Genomic DNA, 26,895 nt, shown 5'->3' on the forward strand with positions numbered 1-26,895 from the left:
TGGGTGTTGCCCAAGGCTGGGGCTGGGAGAGATGGGGTGACCTCAGATAAGTGGGAAATTCCCAGGCTTTGCTTCTCTTCCTAGAGAAACATCGTTTTTGTTACGGAAGGCTACCAAAAGTTGTATGTGTGTGTGTGTTTGCCTACTGCCCCAGGAGCTAGACAGGTATTAAATACATGCCTGAGCCTCTGAAACACCTTCTTCTAGTGACCTCCAGGAGGAGTCTGCTACCAAGGATGGCAGGCATCGTTCATCCTCAGTGCCGTAGGTGACGGTGATCATGACTTGACAGCTACCGTTCGCTGGGGACCTGTGATGGGCCAGAGTCTCAGAGAAAGTTGTTAAGAAGCAAAGGATAGGTCTTACGAATATAAACTTCGAAGCCAAGCTGCCTTCAAATCCCACTTCCAACAATTCCACTATTAAGTCTACAGCCAAAGGAACTGAAATCAGTATGTTGAAGAGATATCTGGACTCTCATGTTTGTCGCAACATTATGGAATCAGCCAGTCCCTGAGTCCGTCAGTGGGTGAAGAGATAAAGAAAATGTGGTATATGAATGTGATGGAATATGTTTTCCTTCAGAAGAAGGAAATCCTGTCATCTGCAGCAACTTGGATGAACCTGGAGGAATACAGGTTAAGTGAAATAAGCCAGGCACAGAAAGACAAATATAGCATGAGCTCGCCTATATATGGAATCTAAAAATACCTAATTCATAGAAGCAGAGAACAGAATGGTGGTTACCAGAGGCTGAGGGGACAGGGAGGATTAGGTAGATGTTGGTCAAAGGACACAGAATTTCATTGAAAGAGAAGGGATACGTTCAAGAGACCTACTGTACATCATAGTGACTACAGTTAATAATAGTGTATTATATACTTGAAAATTTCTTTTTGGGAAAGATAACATACCAGCAAAAGTATCTAGATCATAAGAGATAGCACACATGTCAAATAGTTCAATTTAGTCATTCTACAATGTGTGTGTGTGTGTGTGTGTGTGTGTGTAAATGTTGTATACCATAAATAGATACAATTTTCACTTATCAATTAAAAATAATCCCACCTCCACTTAACCTCTCTGAGCCTCAGTTTCCCCATTTATAAAATGGAGCTGATACCATGCTTCACTGAATCCACAATGCTCTCTATTAGAACGTTCATCAATTATTTTGTGTGCTACACAAAAGAAAAAGAAAAAGAAAATTAAAAGAAAGAAAGTAATACAGTGCCAATGAAGCTGACCTGTCAATGACTGCAGGACACACTCTGCTTTCAGAGACATCAGAAGTGCAGAGATGTGCGTCTTTGGAGTCAATGAGACACAGTGAGAATTCCTACCTTGTAGGGCTCTTACATGTAGGCTACTGCCTGGCACATGAAAGTGCACAGTACATGTTAGCTTGTAGTGTGACTTATCCCCATTTTACAGATGAGGAAACTGAGGTGGAAGTCACTTCCCAAGGTCACCCAGCAAGTAGGAAATGCTGGAGTCGAGAGCTGGGCTCTGTTTGTCCTTCTCTGTTCACTCACCTGCGCCATAGGTGATGGTATTCGTGACATCCTTGATGGCCCAAGAATCATGCTGGTGACAGGGCCCCCACACAGTGGAGGAGAAGGCAGAGAGATCGGGAATGAGTGGCCATGGAGGCTGTGTGTCTGCAAGCTGGCCCCTCGCCCTGTGGAGTGTCCATATCCTCACCTGTAAAATGGGACAAGGACTCGTGGTGGTCACTTAGGTCCAGCACATACTAAGCACACTTGCATCTTCATCTCCCCTCCCCTCCCATCTCCCACGCTGTAGGCAGCTTTTAGGGCACTACTATTAGCCACGAGAGACTCCAAGCTCAGAGCACTTGCTGCGAATGCTTGGACTGACTTACTGGAACTGTCTGGGCCTCTGTCATCCTGGACCCCTGCCTCATGCCTGCTCTTCCTTAGAGCTCAGCCAGTTTCCACCTTAGCTCCCAATAAACACTTGGGTGGGCACAGCCGGGCCTAAAGCCCCAGATTCCTCTGGAGACCCCATCCACCTACTGGTACTCTTCACTGTGTGAGGAGTTTAGGAATGCGTACCTTGGGTATCAGTGTTGCTTCCGTTTCTTGTAAATTTTAACACCAGGTATTCATTGTTTAGCCTTTTCTTCCTGATTTTTTAAAAAACTTTTTTGCTGGGCATGGTGGCTCAAGCCTGTAATCCCAGCACTTTGGGAGGTGGAAGCCAGAGGACTGCCCGAGCCCAGGGGTTCAAGACCAGCCTGGGCAACTTGGCAAGACCTCTTGTCTATAACTGATCAAAAATTTAGCTGGACGTGGTGACATACACTTGTAGTTCCAGCTACTTGGAAGGATGAGGTGGAAGGATCACCTGAGCCCAGCAGTTCAAAGCTGCGGTGGCCATGAGCATGCCACTAAATTCCAGCTTGGGCAACAGAGTGAGACTCTGACTCAATCAATCAGTCAATCAATCAATAACTTTTTGTGGGAAGGATAACATACCTGCAAAAGTATGCAGATCATAAGAGCACAGCTCTGACCAGGCACGGTGGCTCATGCCTGTAATCCCAGCACTTTGGGAGGCCGAGGCGGGAAGATTGCTTGAGCCCGGGAGTTCAAGACTAGCCTAGGCAACATAGTGAGACCTCATCTCTACAAAATCAAAAAATTAGCCACATTTGGTGGTGTGTGCCTATAGTCCCAGCTGCTTGGGAGGCTGAAGTGGGAAGATCGCCTGAGCCCAGGAGGTCGAGGCTGCAGTGAGCCATGATTGTGCCACTGCATAATAATAGCTGGCATCTCACGAGAACCTACTATGAAATGTACTGGGCTTGAAGAGGTACCTACACTATTACATACCTAGTTTCATGAGACCCTGACTCAAAAAAAAAACAAAGCACAGTTCAATGAATTTCCACTAAGTATCCATGCAACCAGCACCCAGATCAAAACACAGACCGTCGCCTTCTCCCATTCCCCCTCAGTGCTCCTTCCACCCTCCCACCATACAGGAGTACGGTCCCTGTGCTAACTTTTAGCACATCGATCACTTTCGTGTGCGGCTGCCTTGTATAGAAGTGGAATCGTTGCGGCGTCTTGTGTGCCAGGCTTCCTCCATTCTACATTATGTCAGTGAGTGTCATCCATACGTTTTACAGTTAGCAGTACTGTGGTTATTTTTATACAGTACAGTATGAACATATTTTGTTATATGGATATGTCATAATGTATCCACTTTGCTGTTGATGAACATTTGGGTTGTGTCTTAGTTTGGGCCACTGTGACAAAGCGCCACAGACTGACGGGTTTAGAAACAGCAGGCATTTCCTTCTCACAGATCTGAAGGCTGGAAAGTCCGCCATTATGGTGGGCATGGTCGGGTTCTGGTGAGGACCCCCCTGGGGGTTGCAGATGGCTGGGATTTCTCATTGTATCCTCACATGGTGGAAAGCAGGCAAGAGAACTCGCTGGGTTCCCATCTAAGAGGGCACTAACCTCATTCATGAGGTTCCACCCTAAAGACCTAGCTAACTCCCAAATACCCTAATACTATCCCACCTTCTAATACTATCACATTTGGATTAGGATTTCAACCTGGAATTTTGGGAGGACACATTCAGTCCATTGCAAGCTGGTTCCAGTTTGTGGCTGCTACGAGTGGGCTGCTGTTAATATTCTAGTACATTCCAGTCCATGTTTGGGGTGCATATGAGAATTCACACCTGTTGGGTACCTACTTAGGGGAGGAATTGCTGGTTGTGGACTGTTTGTGTATTTCGCTTTGGTAGACATGCGTAACTGTTGTCGCACCGATTTCTGCTCCACCAGTCAGTGGTAGTTAGTTCAGAAGCCACAGGGGAGTGACAGAAGCCAAGCCTTCAGCAGCTGCCTCCAGGAAGGAGGCTGGGAGCAGGGGAAGATGACAAGGGGCGGCAGGCCTGCGACTTGCCTGCGGTTACCCTGCGACACCAGGAGCCTGGGAGCCCGTTGTGATTACTTGCTCTGCGGTCTGCAGTGGGGAGAGTATTTTCTGGGCTCTGGCCCGTAATGAGTGTAGGTGGCTGTTCAAGAACAAAGTATCCAGGGGAGGGAATCCACCCACGGCCTCGAATATTCAAATGTCAACATGGATTAATTGGCCGCTCCTCCCACCCTTCCTCCACCTCTCCTGCCACATCTACAACAAACACGCCCCAGACAGCTACATGGGGGTGGGGGACAACCTTGAGCCATCCTCGGACAGGTGAGTCATCCTGCCTGGGAGTCAGCTACCCTGGGAGTCTCACCCTGAGCAGGCAAAGAGACGGGTGTTAGTCAAAGATCATGGGTGGTTACAGGTAACATTTTGGATGGGTGGACAGATATACAGACAGTTGCAGTATGTGTATAAATATATCATTTATATATATTTGCACACGTGTGTGTGTGTGTGTGTGTGTGTGTGTGTGTGTGTGTCCACCATTTTACTGATGACTTACAACCTCTCCTAATAGCCGGCATTTCACAAAAACTGACTATGAAATGTACTAGGTTTGAAGAGGTACCTATACCATTACACACGTGGCTTCATGTGACTTTCCTAACAACCCTGCAAGGCAAGAACTATTTTCCCCATTTTACAGATTATAAAACCGAGGCTCAGAGAAGTTATCGCACCTGCCCGCGGTCACATAGCCACTAAATGACAGATCAGGATCTTAGCTCCATAGGGTCTGATTCTAGATTCCTGTGCTCCTAACCACTGTGCTATACTTCCCACGGGTGCCAAGCACTGTACCATACTCTTTAGCTCTTTAATCTTCATGCTAAACTACAAGGAACATATTACTAGCTTCCTTTGACAGATGAGGAAACGGAGGTCCAGAGTGGTTAAATAAACCACCTAAAGACACACAGTAAGGAGCAGTGCTGGGTTTCAAACTGAGATCCCTCGCATACCAGAGTTCTTGGCTTCAATCGTAGGAAATACAATCTCAACAAAACCTAATACACAACAGGGGATCAAAAAATACCAAATGAATTCAATGCCTTGAGTGTTTTGGCCATAATATTAGAGACCAAAAGATAAAATTCTAGCTGTGATTTTGATGTAGATAAAAAATTAATTTCCATAATGACATTCCTTCTTCTTTCAGCCCACACTGGATACCGTGAGCCAGTCACAGTGCTAGGGGTCAGGGGTGCTGGGGTGAATCTAGAATTCATTCATTCCCTCATTCATTCATTCCCGTGTTCATTCAGTGTCTGCTTGTGGGCACCCGCTGTGTGTGCTGGCAGTTGGGCAACGGTAGAGCCACAGGACAGATGTGAGCACACGAGCAGCTGAATGAGCCATGTTACCCTCATGGCATAATGTCCTTTCTCATCCTGTCATTCATCTTCAACTGCTGGTCCTCGAAATGAACTCAGTGAGGCTGAAAGTAGTTTGAAAACCCCTCTATCTAGACAGACATCTGGTTTTTTGGGTGGTATGATTAGTGTTTACACATCCCCATCCAAACGATCAACTGCATTGCGTGCTGACGATATTCAGTACACATCAGCCATCGCTTTGCTGGTCTTTCGTCACTGTGCCTGCACGCTGGCGACTCCCAGTGAGCGGGTGCAGCTGGCACGAATGACTGTCTGAGTGGCACCTGAGGACCCAGAAGTTGTTGGTTTATGCGCTGCTTTCTCCCATGAGCCTCTGGGATGGACTGGACGTGGCCAGCATGTTTTGGGGCCAGGCTGGATTCTGTGAGTGTCCCTGCGTGCCCACAAGCTGGGGAAGTTTCTAAAGAATCTGCAAGAACTTCTTCCCAGATCTCAACACCAGATCTTCCTCCCAGATCCCACACACCGAATCTAAAGGCATGGGAGTGCGTGTTCAGGAGCTTACTCGAGTATTTGTCACTTCTAATAATGGCCATGGGTCATTCTCTTCTAAACAATTGCTGATCATTTGCCTTGTCCTTTTGCTTTTCAGCCTGTGTAAGGGACGGACGCTCTACTCTGTGGTCAGGGATGCCAAGATCGTCTTGGATGTCAACAAAACCAGGCAGATTGCTCAAGAAATTGTGAAGGTACCGTAAGCTCTGGGGCCTCCTAGGTAAACCTCAGAAAGACCCAGGTCCCCCTAGAGAAGCTCCACAGTGCTGCTGAGACCCATGGTTTGGTTCCAGACCAACTGTCTGGACTTAAATTGGACTTGACCTGAAAACCTCCAGGCCATGTATCATGCCTAGTTATGACCATTAGGAACATTCTCTTAATGTTTGGTTTCCATCTGGTGCCTATCACTGTGGTATTTAGACACGTACAAGGACGCAGAGTCACATATAAGTTGCTCACTTCTCTTGGTTAGGATTTTTATCCCTCAAGTCCTTGAATTCACATGGGTGCAGGCCATCTCTCCACCACTGCTGAGGAAACATCAAATTGTCAGGTGTTGTTTTTGGATTAAAAACAAACAGGACCATCCAGTTTCTGGGAGGTGTCTTATTAGTCAGTTGAACTCAGGCTTTTATTTCCCATTGGAGGTGTCAGGACTGAGCCATAAGAAGAAATAAAAGTTGTGACTGTTTGCAAAGGCAAAAAACTCCAAACACAACTCTAGATGTTTGCCCTTAAACTAGACCTCCAATAGACTCTTCTCTGTGTTCTTGATTACGGGTCATGGAGCATCTCTTGAGAAACCTGGTACATTCTGCAGTGCATAGGTTAGGTAGCCCTAAGGAACAAGTCTCTGCAGGGGATTAGTCTTTCAAGGGGAAGGGGAGGAAGATGGTTGATGGAATTCCTTTCTCTGGGGACTTCTTTGGTTTCCTCTTCAGGAAGCAGATGAACAAATGGAGGTGGCTTTGTGGGGTCTGGGGTGGTGGCGGATTTGTGATTCTGGGTCTCTGCCTGTTCTCATTTGCCATGCCGTCTCCCACCCCAGCACTGGGCTCCATGGTCAGACCCAGGCTCTGCCTCTGCTGAATGTGGTCTCACTAGGGGAAAGTCTGTGAGACGAGGTGTGTGAGTACAAGCCAGGGTGACAGAGAGCATTTGGGTTATTCTCTGGCAACTTCCTATTTCCTTACATATTGCAGGGCATGGGCTACCTCCACGCCAAGGGAATCCTTCACAAGGACCTCAAATCAAAGAATGTCTTCTACGACAATGGCAAAGTGGTCATCACAGACTTTGGGCTCTTCAGCATTTCTGGGGTGCTACAGGCTGGCAGGTGAGAGGTTGCAGAAGGACCCAGAGGGTCCTTGACAAGTGATGGTCAGGGCATGAGAAGTCACCCCAAATGGCTTTCGTGACCCAGATTCTCCAGACTGGGCCTGAGGTCACCGAGCTGAGAGACTGGGCTGCTGTGCTGATGAAGAATGCCAAGGTCATGCTGTGATCCCCCGGGGGAAGCCAGCCTGTTGCCAACCTATCTTGCTTCTCAGTGCAGTGAATTAGAGCATCCCAAATCCTGCAAAGCCCCTGTCCTTGAATTTAACTGGAGGGCTTTCCTGTCACCCCGAGTACTCACCTGGAACTTGGAACCCCCCAAGAGCCCTAGCTCAAAGTTTTCTTAAGAATTAATTAATTTTAGTGCAGTGAGAGTACAGCTAACAGCAAGGGACTTAACGTGAAACCCACCTGGGACCCGATACAGCTCTGCCACTTATTAACTGTGACTTTAATCAAGTGGAACAACTTCTCTAACTTTAGATTTCTTGTCTGCAAGAAAAGCAGTGGTTCTGATGCTGCCTACCTTGCAGAGTTCTTGTGAGGATAAAATAAGAAAACATACATCAAGCATCCAACACAGCGCCCGCCGGTACCCATCAAATGCTCCCCACAAGCAGGAGCTGCTGCTGAGCTGTTGTAATTAGTATTAATTTGCATATACCTCCCAGTATCACCCAGGAGAATCATTAACCGTTGTTAAGTAATTAACTCTCAGCCACTGCTCACCCTAGAGCAAGCCACATTGAGTTGACCATGTGAAAACAGCTTGATTCCAAATAAACAACGCATCATTCAGAAAGTCTGCCCTTATGACTTTTAATTTGAATTTTAAATCCCTGCATGTTTTTTCTAGTTATGCATCTTATCATGAATGGTGTGTCTGCCCAGAAAGACAGACCCGCGATTTCTCTTATTTTACTTCCATTTCAGATGCTTTGGAGAACCACTGATTTTTTTTTTTTTTTTTGAAGTACACCTCAGGCCCCCTTCCAAATGAATTGTGTTCATGCTGTATAATACCTTGAATTTAAGTCAGACCACTTGAAATTTGGTGAAACTTCATGTAGCTGTTTCTACGTGAGACAGTAACAAACAGAACCTTAAGTTCCTTTTTCAGATTTTATTCCACCCCAAAAGAGTTCATCTCATTCTCCAACACTATCTACAGTGCCCAAGATAAGAAAATAAGCAGATAGTAATTAAACAAATAGATCACTATATGCTTGAGACAGTCTCTCAAGTCCAGGCTAAGGAGCCAGAAGGGTGGAACTGTGCACATGGCGGCAGTCACGTCCTGGTTTGCTGATATCAGAATCATACCCTCTAGTTTCCCAGACTAAGTGCAGGGAAGCATTTGGGACACTGTGAACCCTAGTATTTGCATCGAGACCAAAGAAGGCCCAGGAGATGTTTTCTTTAACTTGGGTCTGGGCTCTTTTAAAAAAAAGCAGAGATTCTTCCCTCCTGGGGACGTGGCTTGTCCAAACTCTCTCCCTTCCTCCTTGTTGAGGGTGGGTGAGGTGGAGAGAAGGGTTCTCCCCCAGGTGAAGAAGAGATCTACAAGTTCCCGATTTCCTTTCTTTTTTTAAAATTAATTTATTATAAAGATGTGGGGTACAATTCAGGGTTAGGTATACAAACATTAATCATGCAAGTACCCTTGTTGATGAGGTATGCCCCTCCCTCCCCTAGCAGTTTCCCTCAACTTTCCTTTCTTTAGACACTTTTCTGAAGCCACAGGGAGGAGAAGAAAAGCGAATAGGATGGAATTCCTTGGGCTTTCTTTCCTTTATCTCATTCCTGGAGACCCAGTGTCAACAGGGAAGGAAATTCGACCTAGTCCAGGGCAAAGTGGCTACTGGCCTTGTTGTCCAGACAGCACCCCCTCCCACCCCCACCTCAGCCTCAGTGTGGACACAAACCCAGTGAGCGTCAGGAGGGGCCGTGGAGTCCTCAGCAACAACTCCCAGCAAGACATCCACACTGCCTGGCCTCCACAAGTAGCCATCCATGACTTCTTGTGCTCTGTTTCCTGTTCCAGTTACGTACGGTTGTATAACGAGTGATCTCAGAACTTCGTGGCTTAAAGCAAGTTATTGTTGTCCCCAGTGATTCCGTGGGTTGACTGGGCTCAGCTGAGCATCAGCACTCAGAATGACCTGTAGGTGCAGTCGGGTGGGGGCTGGAGTTGGAGCCTGATGGAGGTGCCTTATTGCACACATGGGGCTGGGCTAGCCGGGACCGTTGGGAGGAGTTGATAAGGCCTCTCTCTCTCTTCCTCTTCCTCTTCCTCTTCCTCTCTCTTTATTACTCCTTCTCTCTCTCTCTCTCCCCCTTTCTGTTTCTGTCTCTATTTCTCTCTATATATTTCCCCTTCTCTCTTCCTGTCTCGCTCTTCCTCTCTCTTTCTCTCTATTCCTCCCTTTCTCTCTTTTTCTCTGTGCCGCTCATCTCTGTCTCTCTTTATTCCTCTCTTCCTCTCTATTCCTTCTCTCTTTCTCTCAATTCCTCCCTTTCTCTTTTTTCTCTATTTTGTTCTCTCCCTCTCTCTTTTTCTCCATTCCTTTCTTTCTCCCTCTCTCTTTCCCTCTATTCCTCCTCTCTTCCTCTCTCTTCCTATTTCTCCCTCTCTCTTTCTCTCTATTCTTCCTTTTCTCTATTTTACTCTTTCTATTTCTTTCTAAGCCTCCCTGTATCTCTCTGTCTCTCTCTTTTCCTCTCTATTTCTCTCTTTCTCTTTCTCTCTCTCTTTCTCTCTTTCTGTCTCTCTGTCTCTCTCTCTCTCTCTCTCTCCCCCACCCCCTACCCCCTTTCATATCCCTCTCCTTTTTCATATCCCTCACATGCAGCCTCTCTGTGTGACTACCTTGGGCTTCATGGCAGTCTCAGGATACCACATTCTCTTGGTCAAGAGTTCTCCTAAGGCCAGTGCAGATTCAAGTGGAACTGGACTCCACCTTACCATGGGAGGGATAGCAAAGACGATGTGGCTGTCTTTCATCTGTCATGATCCCATAGCCATGATGGGGACCATGATAGGGAGGTGGAGCCCTGCGGTGCTCCGAGAATCTCAGGACCTTTCCCCTGTCGTACATTTGCCCCAATGTCTATCTCCGGTTCAGCTCTGGGGTTCCACAGGGTCCCAAGCAGGGGCTCGGGTCATGGTTTCCTGCCTCTTATTTGTGAACAGGCATCTCCAGACAGTAAGTGCCCAGGTCAGAATGGAGCCCCCAGCGTAGTAGCTGGAGGCCAGGAGACACCCCTCAAACACAGGACATCTGTGGCCCTCACTGGCAGCCTGGGGGCTAGATTGCAAGAGTTGGGAGAGAAGGGAGCTGGCCAGGCCACAGGCATTGCAGGAAACAGGCTAAATCAACTCCCAGGAGAAAGGCCCGGAAGTTCCCTCTTTCCTTATTCTCTGTGCCAGTCAGCAAATATTTAGGGAGTATTTACCATGTATATCAGTCCGCTTAGGCTGCTGTAACAAAATACCACAGACTGGGGGCTTTAAGCCACAGACATTTACTTTATCACAGTTCTGGAGGCTGGAGGTTCAAGACCAAGGTGCTGGCAAATTCCTTTTCTGATGAGGGCTCTCATTCTGGCTTGTGGACAGCCACCTTCTTTCTAAGTCTTCATGTGACCTATTCTCTGTGCCAGTGGTAAAGAGAGAAGGAGATCTCTGATGTCTTTCCTCTTCTTATAAGATACCAATTCTGCTGGAGCCCCAAACTTATGACCTCATTTAATCTTAATCATCTCCCTAAAGACCCTATCTCCAAATACAGTCACATTGAGGTGAGAGTGTCAACAGCATATTTTGGGGGAGATACAGTTAAGTCTATAAAACCATGAGACAGATGATAGAAACTTATTTTTATTTAATGTACATCTGACTTTCTAAGCCTCAGTTTCCTCACCTGTGAAATGGGGGTAAGAACAGGCACTAATCCTACTTCATAAGGGTTTTTTGAAGATTAGATGGGACGGACATGAGAAGGGCTTAGTTTAGGGTTCTGCTCTTAATGGTGCTATTTCTCCAGGAATTCATGTAGCATTGTGGTGAGGTGTCTAGTCTCTGGAGCTTTAAAGACTTGTGATCCAACAGCTCTTAGCTCGGTCACTTTGAGCAGGTCCCTTAAGTGTTTTGAGTCTCTTTTTCTTCAGGATGATATCCCTCTAATTGTGGGCTTATGTGGATTGAGTGGGATGGACAACCTGGCGAGCAGTAGGCACTCAGCAGGGGTTACTTGCCCTTTCCACCCCGCCCCTGCAGTTAGAGCCTGGGGTGTTGACAGTCCTTGGGGCCCAGCAGGGGGAGACCCGCTAGGCATGGGGCATGGGTGGGGCAGGCATGGGGCGGCCCACTGAAGCAAGCGTGTTCTGCGCATCCAAACAGATCCCTGCACACAGCTGTTCTGCCATCAGCAAGACAAGGTGTCATTTTAGATGCCAGCGCCATCATGCCAGCCACCCGCAGCCTGTTATTAATCATAATGACCATAATGAAGATTATTTGGGTTTGTCACCGGTGGACTCATTGCCATGGGAACGGGGCACCCCAGGGTGTCTCAGTCAAGCCTGACTCCTGGCCCTCTCCCAGGCCTGTGCCCACACCTGCCCCAGGCTCATGGCTCTTGTGTGGTTGCCATTCCTCCTCCTGCCCGGTCCCATGGGACCAGTCCTCTGCTGACTCGTGGGCTGGGAAGAGGTGTCAGGGGCTTTTGAGAAGAGTCGGGCACCGAGAAACTTCCCTTGGATGGCAGCATCCCCAGTGACTCAGTCATTGCAAGAAAATGTTGGCTGGTCCATGCCAAAGCCCCTCTTCCTCAGAGGATGTTCTTTCCTTGGGCTCAAGTCTCAACTCCATTTCTTAGTCCTCAAGATAAGAAATGTGTATATGTATGTGATTTAGCACACATCTGATTCTCTAAGCCTATACATATTTGTATATATGTATATATACATGTATATTCACATGTATATAATTGTTATATATAATATATGCTTGTCTATAATTATACATACATGTATGTACATATGTGACAATTATGTCTAATAACCATGTGTCCCTAACAGCTGACACAACCCTGTGCCTTACACTATCTCATAATCCTTGCAAACAGTCATGTGAAGTACAAATTAATAGGCCCATTTTGAAGATGGGAAACTAAAGACTCAGGGTCCCATGGCTAGTAGGTGATGGATGGGTCCTTAAACCTCTGCTTGTGTAACTGATTCTTGAAGCAAGAACTTGTTCAGTTTTGCTAACACAAGGATTTGTGGGTGTGTTTAAGCCCTGTTTTTCAGCAGAAAATAAATTGTATCATGTCTTTTATATAGAATACAGGAGCAAGTCATGTGTTATTAATGCTAAACCATTTCCTTATTTTGTATAAAATTAAAAGAGTGATTCTCTCCCAGCTGTTTTTACTCCAGGGGAAATTTGGTGATGTTGGAAAACATTTTTAGTTAGCACAACAGGGGGTAGAGGCCAGAAACCCCCTCCCACAACAAAGAATTACCCAGACCAAGATGGCAATAGTGCCAAGGCTGGTAACCCCTAAATTAGAACAAATGTAATAGTGTCCATCTGACCACATCAATTTCTGTCCCCTGTACGCCAGTCTGCTCTAGAAGCATAGAAACCTGAGAGGCAGAAGGATAGCTGGTGTCCAGGGTGACATACCTGTGTTAACCCAGACACAATTAGTTGCAATTGCAGGAATTACTCAGCTCAACCCCTAATTTGAGTACTACCAAAGGTTGAGTATGTCCACATGGACGCTACTGTCACGTGTAGAATGAATAGGTAAGAAAGGCATCTTGAAGAACCGCACATGTGGGCACAGCCAGCCCCCACCCAGCTCTAGTGAATAGCATAGTAGTGCTGTGAGACCTCAAACCCCAAACTCATGGAGCCTCATTCGGGGTTCTTCCTCCATCCAGTATTTCCAAAGTGATTTGCAAGTTGATTTTGGGAGGATGTAAACAAGCATCATTCATCTTAATTTTAATGTGTATTGGAAAATGTCTAGTTTCCATGTATGGCCATGCCAAAGAGTGACCTATTAAAATATATTTACATTAAAAAATGCATTTCAGGCCAGATGCAGTGGCTCAAGCTTGTAATCCCAGTACTTTGGGACGCCAAGGTGAAAGGAGTGTCTAAGCCCAGGGGTTTGAGACCAGATGGGCGAGACCTCATCTCTACAATAAAAGTTTTTTAAAAATTAGTTGGGCATGGTAGCATGTGCTTGTAGATCCGGCTACTTAGAAGGCTGAGGCAGATTGAGGCAGATCGAGGCTGCACCAGCAGGTCGAGGCCGCGGTAGCTGTGAGCATGCCATTTCACTCCAGCCTGGGTGACAGAGTGAGACTCCGACTCAAAAAAAAAAATGCATTTCAGTAAACAATGCTAGATGTGTGTTGTCCAACTTCATGGCCACTAGGCACATGTGGCTATGTAAATTTAACTTTAAAGTGAAATAAAATTAAAAGTTCAGTTTTTCAGTCACACAAGCCCCATTTCATGTGCTCAGCAGCCATAGTGGTTAGTGACAGCCACATTGGACAATGTAGATAGTGAATGTTTCCATCATCATAAAAAGTTCTATTGAATAACGCTGCTCTTGAAGGTGTTTAGATATGGCAAAAAGCATGATTGTGGAGTATGCATGAGTGCATTTGAGGGAACACAGCTTAGAGACCCACCCTAAAAGAATGGTAGAATCCAGTCAGCCCCAGGATTCTTCATGCAGGATGCTGTGGTCCTGCACAATCTCACCCCTGTTGGTTTGAGACATCCGTCCCCTCCTTCGCTCCTGAGTCTTCCCCTGTGCTAGCTGGCCCTTTCTATGAGTCAGTGAAAATCTCATAGGGAGTTCTGCTCAGATCTCAGTCTCACGTGGAAAGCTCTGACTTGGTAAGGACTGACAGTTTATAGAAGGAAACCAACCTCCTTCCTCTTCTGAGAATTTATCCTAAAGAATGATCGTCAGTGGAAGTGAGGGGAGAAGTATTGACCAAAAGATGTTCATTGCAGTGTTGATTATCATGGTGAAGGGGAACCACCCAAAGCCCATCAACGAGGAGTTGGTTGTATACATTTGGATACACAGGATGGCATAATGTGTTCCAATTACACTGGCATTCTTTAGAGTTCTAGAACACCCCAAATAGGGCTTACTTTGGGCCTTTGTCCTAATTTCCCCTTCTTCCTAGAACACCCTCCTTGTTCACATGGAAGGGGTCCTTTACATCATGTAGATTTTAGCCCACATTTCTTTTACCCACAGTAAGCTCCTTCTTATCATTGGCATGCTCTAATTCTTTGTACGACAGCACTAACTCTATTTCCCCTATTTGTTTAAGTCATTTGTTGTCCCCTTTCCCTGCCAAAGTTCAAGCTCCAGGAAGGCAGGGACCATGTTGGCCTGCTTTATTGCTGTGCTCCTGGTGCCGAGAACAGAACCTAGGCGTAGTAGGTGATGGATAAATACCATCACCCCTCATTATTCTCAGATTTCAAATTTACGGATCCACTACTCACTGAAATGTATTTTAATCCCCAAATCAATACACATAGCACTTTCACAATCATTCAAGGACATGCAGAGTGGTGAAAAATTTGAGTCACCTTTCGCACACACTCCCAGCTGAGGCGGAACAAGGGCATGCTCTGCCTTCTTGGTTTCAGCCTCATATGGAGATGCCCAGAGGATGAGTACAGAGGGGGCAGCACAGGGGAGTGTAACAGCTCCGGCTCTGGGGTCAATTGGATGGGATTTGAATCCCAATTCTGGCATCTGTTAGTGGACTGCCTCAGCAAAGTCACTTAATGCTTTTTTTTAATATTTGGGGTCTCATTCTGTTGCCTGGGCTGGTGTTCGGTGGCACAATCACGGCTCACCACAGCCTCAACCTTCTGGATTCAGGTAGTCCTTCCACTTCAGCCTCCTGAGTAGGTGGGACTACAGGTGCACGCCACTATACCCAGCTAAATATTGGATTTTTTTAATAGAGACAAAGTCTAACTATGTTGCCCAAACTGGTTTTGAACTCCTGGGCTCAAGCAATCCTCCTGCCTCGGCCTCCCAAAGTGCTGAGATTACAGGTACAAGCCTCTGTGCCCTGCCCACTTAACACTTCTGAACCCTGTTTTCTATTTTATAAAATAAAGAAAGCAGAATCTACCAGGCCAGGTTGTTTTTAGGAGTTACGATGGCAAGTTATGTGAGATGTGTGTGTGTGCACACGCATTTCCCATAGGAGCAGTGGTTCAGTGTTTGCTAATTCCGTGCTCCTGGTGACTTTGTAGAATGTAACTGCTTTGAATAACAAGGCTCAACTCTACTGCAGTTGATGAAGATGGATGAGAAGGGTGGTGATGGAACCCCATAACGGTTTGGGTGTTCAGTGCTTCTCCAGGCCAGCTTTCTCTATACCCCCGGGTCTTAGCCCCAAGTGAAGATTAAGCAGTACCCACTGGGGAAACAAGAAGACCCACAGAGATGGTTCCAGGGTCAGTGCCAAGGAGACCAGTCTCCCCTGGGCTGTGACATCGAGTTCATCCTGTGTTTTGCTTCTCCAGGCGGGAAGACAAACTGCGCATCCAGAACGGCTGGCTGTGCCACCTGGCACCCGAGATCATCCGCCAGCTGTCCCCTGACACAGAGGAGGACAAACTTCCCTTCTCCAAGCACTCTGATGTCTTTGCACTTGGGTAGGTGGGCACCACCCTGGACTCCAGGAGCCACAGCCTGGGCAGAGAGATACTTCCTGAGCTCTCCTCCAGGGCTTTTGGAAGGTCCAGGGCACCTGTCTGCAGGGGCTAGGGTAGCTGGATTTCTGGGTGAGAGTGGGAGGACCTGAGTGGGTGGACTAGAAGGAGTGACCCTAACAACCCTGCACGTCTGGTTTCTAGCTCATGAGGCTGCCGTCAAGATGTTGGCCAGGGCTGTGGTCTCATCTGAAGGTGCAGTGGGTCAGGGAGTCACTTCCACAATGGCCCACTCAACATGGCAGTTGGAAGGAGGCCTCCATTTCTCTCCCCTAGGCCTGTACATGGAGGGACCTCCAAAAGCCTGGAATTATCTTTTGGAGGGTGGGCCCCTTGTAGTACAGGCTTTCCCCACTAGGTAAGTGTTCTAGGAACCCATCGGCATCAGTGTACCAACTAGAATTGCTATGAGAGCCTGCATTCAGCTTCAGTGAATTTTTTTTGGAGACTCTTTCAACACATTTGCCCATTTCGTGATGAGTGATTTACAAGTGCAACTGCCCACACTGTGCTAAGTGCTCAGCAGTTTTTGACTAAAAATGGCATGCCCCCCATGCCCCACCCTCCCTATCACCCAATCTCTTTCAAGCAACTTTTTTGTTTGTTTGTTTACCTGGGTGAAAAAAGTCCTCAAGTTTTACCAGTGTGGAGGAGATGAAACAAAAATGGCAGAAGCACTAAAAGGCATCCACACTGATGAGTCCAAAAAATGTTTTGAGTAGTGGAAAAGCATCTCAATAGGTGTATTGCATCAAACAAAGAGTACTTTGATGGTGACTGAAGTTTAAACATGTAAGAATAAATACTCAATTTTTAATAAATTCTGATTTTAGAGGGTCCCCCCTTGTATATAACCTGCTTGAGTAACCTCCCAACATGGCGACTAGAGGCCTCATCACTGCTCATGACCTAGTCTCAGAAAGCACGTGTTGTCCCTTCCATGGTATTCTGTTTGTTGAAGCAAGTTGCCAAATCCAGCCCACACTCAAGGGGAGGAGAATAAAACTTTACCTTATCCATGAAGGAGCAGCAAAGAATTTGTGGACATGTTTGAAAACCTCCACAGGTACCTGCTCTATCTTGTCTAATGATACAAGGAAACAGCTTTGGCAAGTAGGATGAATGCTATGCTAAGGCTAAATACAGGGTCTTTAGGAATAAAAGAAGAACCAAATTCAACCTTGGAAGTCAAGGAGGGCTTCCAGGAGGAAGTACCTCCTGAGCTACTGGAGGTATATGTAAAGGGTTGGGAGGAGAAAAAAGAGCTGATGAATAAAGAGTCAGGGGAAAATGAGATTGGGAGTGATTAGATAGAAGAGAGAAGCAGGGCCAATCCTGCAGAAACTCAGAGACTTTGAGTTTAAAAGCTTTCATTTCATCTTCAGGGTACTTGGGAGCCATTGATGGTTATTAAGCCGGGGATGGGGGACATAATCCCAATTTGAGTTTTAGATCAGTCCAATCACCCTGGCTGCTGTGTAGAGAATGGAATGGAGATGGCAAGATTGGGGCTGGGTGACCAGTCCATAGGAGTGGACATCAGAAGTGCATAGGGAGTACAAGTGATAGAACTTGATGATGGATTGAATGTGGTCGATGCCCAGATATCTGCCTTAAGCGACAGGTGGAGCAGAGTGGCATTCACCAAGGTCAAGACCCTGGAGGTGAGGCAGGGCTGGGGTATACCAGAAAGGCAAAGAGGTCAGGCTTGGACACTGTGAGTTTGAATTACCTTGGGGATAACCAATGGAACCATCCAGAAGGCAGCTACATCTATACATCTAGCTCAGGAAAGAGGAGTTTAGGACTCAGCAAATAGCGATGGCAGCCACGAGAGAGCAAAATGTCTTTGCATGTGTAGGAGAAGAGACTGGGACACAGCCCCAGGGTGCAGGGCAGAGCGTGCTGAGGAGGTGCAGCTAGAGAGGCTTCTAGGCTCCCGTGGTGCAGATGGCTGTGTGAATCCTTGTCCGCGGAGCCACTGCAGGGCCTGGGGTCGACAGTGCTGGGGAAACTGGCTGGGAAAACTTCAGACCTACAGCTGAGTGCAATTCAACTCAGCACCATGGACAGAGACAGTAGGCAGATAGTCTTCCTTGGATCAAAGTAGCCCCCCTGTGTCCATTCTCACTGTAAAACCCTGAGGGAGCGTTTTCTGGAAGATCAACATTCTCCACATCTGTTGCGTGGGCCCCTTCAGAGACTGTCTCTTGCCCTGATGAGTCAATGTCCAAATCTTTATCTAGTTAGAGATTGTAATCTGAAACCAACTTGCAATAATTAAGTGGGCATATTTTAGTGTAAATTTAGCAAAAGAAAAAATGTAATTAACAAGATGTACTAAAGTAAGTAATTGGTTTTCTGCTAGAATTTTCATCTTTAGCAGGGTTCCCCCCCCAAAGTAAGTTTCTCTTGAAAGTTGGGTTTAAAAAGAAGTTTTAATGAGGCTTTTATTTCTGACACTGCTGATTTCCAAAGGACCCAGCGCTCGAGGGTCTTCTTGCCAATTAGGTGCATCTTGTTGCTTGGGAACCTCATGTGCAAAAATGACTTAGAACGAAAATGAACTTTTAAGCATGTCTTGAGCACTGCGGCAAGCATTTTATGTGCGCCGTCACATGGGATCTTTATAAAGACCCTTCGAAGCAGAGACCATGTTGTTCCCAATTCACAGGTGGGAAAACTGAGGCTACCAACAGCTCAGTGATGTGCCTTGTGATGATTAGTGGTGGTTGTGGAATTCAAACCTGGAACATCCTAACTCCAGAGTGGGAGCTTTTAACTGTGGAGCCCTGGGGGGTTGGGAGTTGTTTCACCACTCAAAGCCCTACTTCAGTCAAGGATAATAAAACCCTGAAAGTTTCTAACGATTACGTACCCTTCCCCATAAACTGCTCAACATGGGGAATGACTCCTGAAGGCACTCGTCCTCTTCTCACATGAGGCTGTCTATGCCTCCTTCTCTGGTCTCCAACCATCAGCTACAAAATCACACCCCCAAATTGTTCCTTTTGCTAATTACAAAGGATTCTTGAATAGGATGGAATAAACGCTTCCCAGGATAAGATATTGGCCAGTGGCACAATCCTGGAATCATATGGATTGAGTTCAATGTCCAGCTGCCCCTCTTATTTGCTGTGTGGTCTTGGGTAAGACACAACCTTCAGGGGCCTTCGTTTCCTCAGCTATAAAATGGGGCTAATAATAACGCCTCTAGTTTTAAATTGTAGGTTCTCTTGTTATCCTAGGAGGGTGAGACCAACAGATCAGGAGACAGTGGCCACTGAAAAGATAGTTTGTTACTCACAGGTCCCAAAAGAAAGAGGTGCACCACACCACACAGGGCGTCACAGGGAAGCATCAGAATTGGACGAGGCAGAAGAAGAGGGAGAAAAACCAGGGTCACAGCCTTTATTGTGTTCCGTGAGAAGGAGCAGCCAAGACAAGGTAAACTTGGAATTGGCTAGTCTGAATCATTTCAGCAGACTCCGGGGAATATTGGCTCCAAGTGCGAAAGAAGAAGGTTGAGGGTGTGGCCTCTGGGTTACTTGGTTTGCATATGAAAGGCACACTCACAGGTGAGTCCTTTATTATCTCCAGGAATCACCTGACCCTGGAAAGGGCAGTCCTTCCAGGGTCAGCAAGACCCCAAGTAAAAAGACATGCTTACTAGATCTCCCCCAGCAAAGGGCTTAGAATAGTGACTAGTGCAGAGTAGAAATTCAGTAAGCGGGATGGTCTCTAATCATAACTGCAGTCATTTAGCACTGTCTCTTGAGAACTTTCTGACCATCCAACTGGACATCCTAGCTCCTGGCCATCATACCCCAGAGGTATGAGGTTGTCAGGGGGAGGAAGATGCCAACTGAGAAGTGAAACCCGAGAAACAGCTGGCTTGATGTGGTCCTTTGGTCAATAAAGAGGATAACAGGATGCTTCGTGCTCTTTAATGCACATTTACATGAAGCATCATAGAGAGAAGGAAAGAGCGTTTCCTAGAGCTGTTTCAACTATTTTGTGTGGTGGGAATCTTGTTCTCCAAACACTGAGATCTGTCCACATGGCACGCACAGCTCTTCGACACCCCAGCATCCTGTCTCACTCACCGCGGTTCCACTGCAATTCGTACCTCACCGTGTCACCTGTGCACCACCTGGCCCGTCGCCCCATCCATGGCCTCGTGCTGCTCCCTGGAGCAGTCCTTTCTCCATGCCTTCTAATATCATGATTTATGAAACAGACAATCACATACTAAGTCCCCCAGAGTAATTCCAGCATCGAGTCATTCTGGCACTCAGAGTCCCAGGTCAACATTCTTCCACTGCTGTGGTATCATTATTCTCATTCGGCAGGTAAAGAACCCTACACTCGGGAGAGTGATGTGACCCACCCAGGAAACCCACCCTCCTGTGCCACTAAGATAGAATAGAATCAGGACTTGAACCCAAGTCAGCCTGATTCACAAATATTTTTTTCTTTCTACCATTCCACAGAATGCTTAAAAAAAAAAGTATAAAAGTAAAAAAAAACCTCATCATCTCCCAGAGTTAGCCATTTTAAACATTCTGCTGCATTTTATTTTATTATCCTGATCATACATATATAATGGTTTTTAAAAGAGGCAACATACTTTATATGCAGTTTCATATCCTGGTTTCTACATTTAAAATTATATATTGAGCACTTTTTATGTCAACAAAACTTCTTTGGAATGTTTTAATAATAATACAGTATTCCGATTTATTTTATGGACTTACCATAATACATACAACCAATTCCTATTACTGAACAATTGTGTTATTTCTACTTTTTAAATGTATATAATGCTGTACAGAACATTCTTGTAAATGAATTTTTGCCTGTATTCCTAATTATTTATTTGCAGTGGTTTCCTAGAATTACAAATATAGGGTCTGAGATCCTAATCACATGATTAAACTTTTCATTAGAGGGTATCCTGGGATGAGCATGCCTTCTAAAACATTAAGAAATCTTTATGTTTGTTCCAGGTGGCAAAACACCAACCACACGAAGAAGAAATTGGGAGAGGAATGGCCAGCTGGAAGGCTGGGTGGGTGGGTGTGTGTTCATGAGGGGGTATGGGGATACAAGTGACACACCACTTTATAACCCCTTTAACAATCATGTCTGCCAACAGCACAATCTGGTATGAACTCCACGCCAGGGAGTGGCCTTTCAAGACCCAACCAGCAGAGGCAATAATCTGGCAAATGGGCACAGGCATGAAACCCAACCTCAGCCAGATCGGCATGGGAAAAGAAATCTCAGTAAGTCCTGGAATAGAGCCAGGCCTGGGGGACAAGGGGAGAAGCAGACACAGTCCTTAGCCTTCTTTTTACTATATGTTAAGGTTAAAAATGCTTTCCCAGAGGGTGAACAAAAAAAGCAAGTGCCACAGCCTTGTCAGATCATGGTTTGAAATTTTGAAGGCAAGGTCTCAGGACTATGCCTGCAATTTCAGGTACCTGCCACCAGGGATACAGTAGCACTTGGCCAGGTTTTTCCTAGCAATGGAATCCTGAGTCAGGTAGAACCAATGAATTCCTCTTTTTCTGTTATTTTTAAAGGATATTCATTAAGACGTCACAGATACTAATGGTTCTAATTTTATATGCCTCTACATAGAAAGTTTAAGGCATTATCCAACTCAGAAGATATATAGAAACAGAAAAGCTTGGGTATAAATTAACAATCTTTCTCTAAAACGCAGCAGGGAGATTCCTCTCTTTTGATCAGAAGATAGAGTAATTACTCCTTCTCTGTAGGGATTACTTGCCTCCAGGTTTCTTTTCTCCAGTGAGGAGATTACCAAAAGTAACTATTCTCTTCTGTGACTTAGAAGGGTTTTTATAGTATTAGAATGTGGGTGGAGACCTCAGGATTCCTTTATCTCTCCCTTTTGAGAAAAATGTCAAGAAATTCCTTGCAGAGTATTATTGATCTCAATGTATCTCAGACCTTCTATCAATCCATAAGGATGGATGGATAGATGGATGGATAGGTGGATAAGTGGATGGGTGAATAGGTAGATGATAGATGAAGGATGAATGAGTGAATTGATATATGGATGGATGGACATAATGGGCATATAGATGTATGCATGATGGATGGGTAGAAGGAAGGAAGGAAGGATGGAAGGAAGGAAGGAAGGGGTAAATGGGGAGGTGGATGGATGGGTAGGTGTATGGTAGATGAAGGATGAATGAGTGAATTGATATGGATAGACGGGCAATTAGATGCATGCATGGTAGGTGGATGGGTGGGTGGATAGATGGATGGACAATGAAGAAATATGGACATGGGGCAGATGGGTGGGCAAATGTTCAAACCCAAGCAGGTGCCAATGAGTAATCAAGAAGCCACCATTTATGTTCAACCATCACACACTGGTTTCTTTTAGGACATTCTTCTCTTCTGCTGGGCCTTTGAACAAGAAGAGAGACCTACCTTCACCAAGCTCATGGACATGCTGGAGAAACTGCCAAAGCGAAACCGCCGCCTGTCTCACCCTGGACATTTCTGGAAGTCTGCAGAGTAGGTCTTCCCCCTTAGCCTCTCTCCCCGCTGCCTTGTCCTCTGGCCTCTGCCACCTTGTTGATCCCCTCTGCATTTCTTTGACTCCAGCCCAGCCAACTCCTTTCTGTGTACCACCCCCAGACACCACCTTTCCCCACCGAGTTGCTGTTCAGAGAGCCTGCTCTAAGATTTGGGTCCTGGAGGCTTCCATCTTAGGGCTTTGGTTCCTGTGGCTGTCATGGCCATCTCATTGTCTGACCCTTCCTGACGAAGGTAAATGCCCCAGTGAGTCTGAGAATCATGTAGCGAGGTGGTGTCTGGACCAGCTAAGCCCCCGTATGTCAGGTATTCAGGTAACCCAGCACGAACCCAGCCCTCAGGAATTCTCCCTTCTGGATCAACAGCCTACCCCCCCCACCCCCGCTCATGGCAGCTCACGACTTCCAGCATTCTTCACTGTGTGAACACCAGGGCCAGAAAGGTTCTCAGCTTCTCCCTAGTGAAAGTGTCTCTCTGGCCCCCTCATGAAGAGGCTCCAGACCACTGCCCTCCCCCTTGCTTCTGCCTGGAGCTCAGCCACCCAACTTCAGATAACAAGTGTGGCTTGTTATCTCTCTGGGGCCTCCCTTTCCAGCCTCCATGACTGATCTGTCTAGAAGGTGAGAGGGAGACAGGCCCAGATGAGGCTGCAGGGGAACCCAGCCCTGCTGGTTGCTCCCAGGCACACGTGGTTGTGCACACTCACACACACTCAGTTACACATACACATGCAGACACAGGAATAGCACCGACAAACACACCTCTGTACACACTCACACATGGGCACACTCATCTATACACACACATGTTCATACACTCATACACAAGAGCCTTCCATGAGCACATATCCCTATGCCCAAGCCCACATACACACAGTACACACACACACACACACACACACACACACACACACACACAAAGTATGTAGCTCTGCAAACCCCATCTACGCCATAGCAACTGTCAGATCTTTCCATGGGACCCCATGAAGAGTCCCCAAGGCAGCACGTGTACCAGGGGCTCGACATAAGGAGGTTGGAACCTCTCCTTCCCCAGGGACTGAGCATTCACTCAGACAGACACGGATTAGAATGCCCCCACCGCTTAAGAGCTGTGTGGTGTGGGCATGTCACTTGACCTCTCTGAGCAGCAGCTTCATGCTCTGAAAGATGAGAGCAGAGAACCCTCCACAGGAGCACAGGTGCCATGCAGCCTGTGCTGAAGCACCTGGCAGTGCCTACCACCTAGCAGGTGCTCCCTGAACCACCACAGCCATCATCTGCCAGGAGGGGGATGCAGCCCTGTTGTGGTTACCTGGCAGGAGATAGGATGGACCGCATGTGGAAACAGACAGGACGCTCCTGCAAGAGAAAACTCTTCCCGGCTGAGGGAGTGCAGGTGCGTTAGAGAGGACCCAGGCATGCCGGTGTTGCAAAACTCAAGGGTCACTGGAGCCTCACCCAGTGACCTCTGCTCTCTTAGAGGTCAGAAAGGGAAGGGCAGGCATTCACCTGAACAGAGGGGCCTAAAGGGGTCAGCAGGGGGCCTTCCTTTCTGTTTTGCTGTGCAGGTGGGCTGAGAAATGAGAGGATAAGAAACCTTGCGGTCTGGCAGGTTGAGACTTTAGGTTCAAATTCATTCATTTACTTTCCTGTTCATTCACCTTTTTGTCATTAAGCCCATGTGAGTTGGCCGTCTTTTATGGGCCAGACAGTGTTCTAGAGTGAGAAGACCACGGCGAACTAAATAAGCGAGGTCTGTTCGCTGCAGTGGACAGTCAGCTTTGCTCCTAACAGGAGTCTGTGGTGTGGACTCTGGTCTCAGCGCCCCTTTCCTGTCTCTTCAGTCCTTACAGAACTTCATCCAAGCCCCTCACACTGGTTGGCTATCCCTAGGCTAGAGGCTTCATGCTCAGGTGGGGTGAGTTCTGGGTTTAAATCCAGACTCTGATGCTTACTGGCTGTGCACCCTTGGGCAAAACACTTTACCTTTCTGAACCTCAGAGTTTTTTGGGTTTTTTGTGGGGGGGGTGGGCTTGGGGGTTTTTTTTGTTTGTTTGTTTGTTTGTTTGTTTGTTTTTAGAGACAAGGGCTTACTCTGTTGCCCAGGCTGGAGTGCAGTGGCATGATCATAGCTCATTACGACCATGAACTTCCTGCACTTAAGCGATCTTCCCACCTCAGCCTCCCGAGTAGCTAGGATTACAGATGTGAGCTACCATGCTGGGCTAATTTTTAAAATTTTTTATAGAGATGGTGTCTCGCTATGTTGCCCAGACTGGTCTTGAACTCCTGGCCTCAAACGATCCTCCTGCCTGGGTCTCCCAAACTGCCAAGATTACAGGCATGAGCCACTGCACCAGGCTCGCCATTATTTTACCTACGAAATTGTGTGATTTCATCACAGGATTTCATCTTTGATGATTTCCTCTGTGAAGTTATCCATAGCCTCTATTGCAGGCAATCCTCAGGCTTAAGTGAAATCAGGTATGTGCGGCTCATGGCACACAGCCTGCCTGACACATAGCAAACCTCCGTAAGCAGAGGTCTCTTCCGCTTTGTCTTGTGGAAGACAGGAATGGTTCACCTCAAACCACCTGGCCCCGAGAGGCACTCATTCACAAAGGATGTCGTCGATGTAGCCATGGAACCTCTCACTACTCTCTCTCCTCTCCCCACTGCAGGCTGTGACTCTTGGACCACGGCACAGCACTCCGCTGCCTCAGCTTCTGAGCCTCCTCTCCCTCCCTGCTCTGCCCTCTGCCAGCTCAGGAGGCCAGAGACTCACCATCGAGGGTACCGACCGCGACCAGCCTGGGAGCACTGCATGGCTGCACTTGGCAGCCTCCCTGCACCTCAGACTTGTGTCCCTTTTCTCAGGCGGGGTTGGGGACCCCTGAGCTAGGACTGAACTGGACCAGCCGGAGTGATGCGGTATTGATCAGTGAGGCTGGGGGGAAAGCATAGAGAAAGGCATTGTGGGCTGAAAGTGGAGCCCGTGGGCTGTGGTGGCCAGGACGGGAGGCCCACGTGGGCAGCTCACAGGACTGACCTGTGTGTGCGTGTGTCTGTGTGTGTACGATGCTGTTCCCTCTCATTTCACTTTGATGAGCAGGAACCAGGCTGCCCAGCAATGCGGCACCCCAGGCTATCTTGTCTCCCTGTGGCAGGTTCCAGCTGTGCTATCTGGGGAGACAGGATGGGGTGCGACTGAGTCAAGGCTACAGGGCCGGGGGCGGGGTGTGGGCTAGAGGACTCAGCTTGTTCCTTCGGAAACATCTGATGTCAGGGCCCCTGACCTAAGCCACCAGGGTTTGTGGTACCTTTGCAGATAGCTCTAAAGCGCAGCACAACGTTTTGCATGTCTTTTGGGTTCTGGGTTTCTCTGGGGGCCGGTTCCCCACTTCTACCTTTTTCTCCTGCTCTGTGAGGGTGTGGCCCCTTTTCTCCTCACTGCCCACCTTCTTGCCATTTGGAAGGCCAAGGTGACTTCTGGGGGCTCCTTACTGTCATTCGTGACACCACCCCCTGGAGGTCTGGGCCCAGAGAAGGAGGGCTCCGGGGCCTTCCTCTCCTCCCCTCTTCTCTGCCACCCCTGCCAGTTAAGCTTGTCCACCCCTAGGGATGGATGCGGGTTCCGGATACATGTGTGTTGGGGTATACAGTTGCTCACATGGCAACCTGTTTGCAAAGGATTTCTCTGCCCCTCCCCCTTAAAAAGTTCGACTGGGGAGGCGGGGCGGGGGGGGGTTGTTTGTGGAAGGTCTGCGTTCTCCACTCCAGCCTGGTGCTGAGTCCCCGAGTGGCTTCCCCATGAGGGGTCTGTGTCCCCTTAGCTGTTTGTGCTCCCTTGGTGCCCCTCCCTTCCCTTCCCACCCCCCTGCTTGTGGCTTTTCCAGCCATGTTGGGGAAACCCTAGGTGTTCTGCACAAAGGATGCTGGGAGCAGGCCAGGCATGCAGTGAGGGGAGAAGGAAGGCCCCTAAATGTCTGTCCATGTCCCCAAAGCCCTGACCCCATTGATGTGACCTGACACAAAAGGGAAATCTCTCCCCGGGCAGAGAGATCCCAGGGGCAGCTGGGCAGCGAGCAGGATGCCCAGGTGGCCCACAGCCCCTCTGGCCTTCTGGGCACTGCCCAGGCCTCAGTTTCCTTGTAGCTGTTACTTAATCCAGGCATCTCCCTCCCAGGGAGCCAGGGAGTGGAGCTGAAACTTCAAAACCCCACCTGAGCTTACACTCAAAATCCTGACAGACCTGCAGGGACCTCTTCCCAGCCTTGGGTGGTCCCCAGCCTGTCTTCGTCTCTAGGGGCCAAGCCCGATTCCAAGCTGG

The 26,895-nt window shown here is 47.5% G+C and overlaps 1 protein-coding gene across 1 annotated transcript in view; it reads left to right on the plus strand.

Moving 5' to 3' along the window:
- Positions 1–22,549, plus strand: part of KSR2 (kinase suppressor of ras 2) — a 445,700-nt gene extending 423,151 nt beyond the window's left edge. Inside the window, exons 15-19 of the mRNA XM_008071604.2 lie at positions 5,965–6,061; positions 7,073–7,206; positions 15,802–15,933; positions 21,149–21,278; positions 22,412–22,549. Of these exons, the coding sequence (XP_008069795.2) occupies positions 5,965–6,061; positions 7,073–7,206; positions 15,802–15,933; positions 21,149–21,278; positions 22,412–22,549 (631 nt within the window). The remainder of the gene's footprint in view (positions 1–5,964; positions 6,062–7,072; positions 7,207–15,801; positions 15,934–21,148; positions 21,279–22,411) is intronic.
- The last annotated feature ends 4,346 nt before the right edge of the window (positions 22,550–26,895 follow it).

Source organism: Carlito syrichta, unplaced genomic scaffold (assembly GCF_000164805.1).
Source record: "Carlito syrichta isolate Samal-C Ts95f unplaced genomic scaffold, Tarsius_syrichta-2.0.1 Scaffold314525, whole genome shotgun sequence".
NCBI classification, from domain to species: domain Eukaryota; kingdom Metazoa; phylum Chordata; class Mammalia; order Primates; family Tarsiidae; genus Carlito; species Carlito syrichta.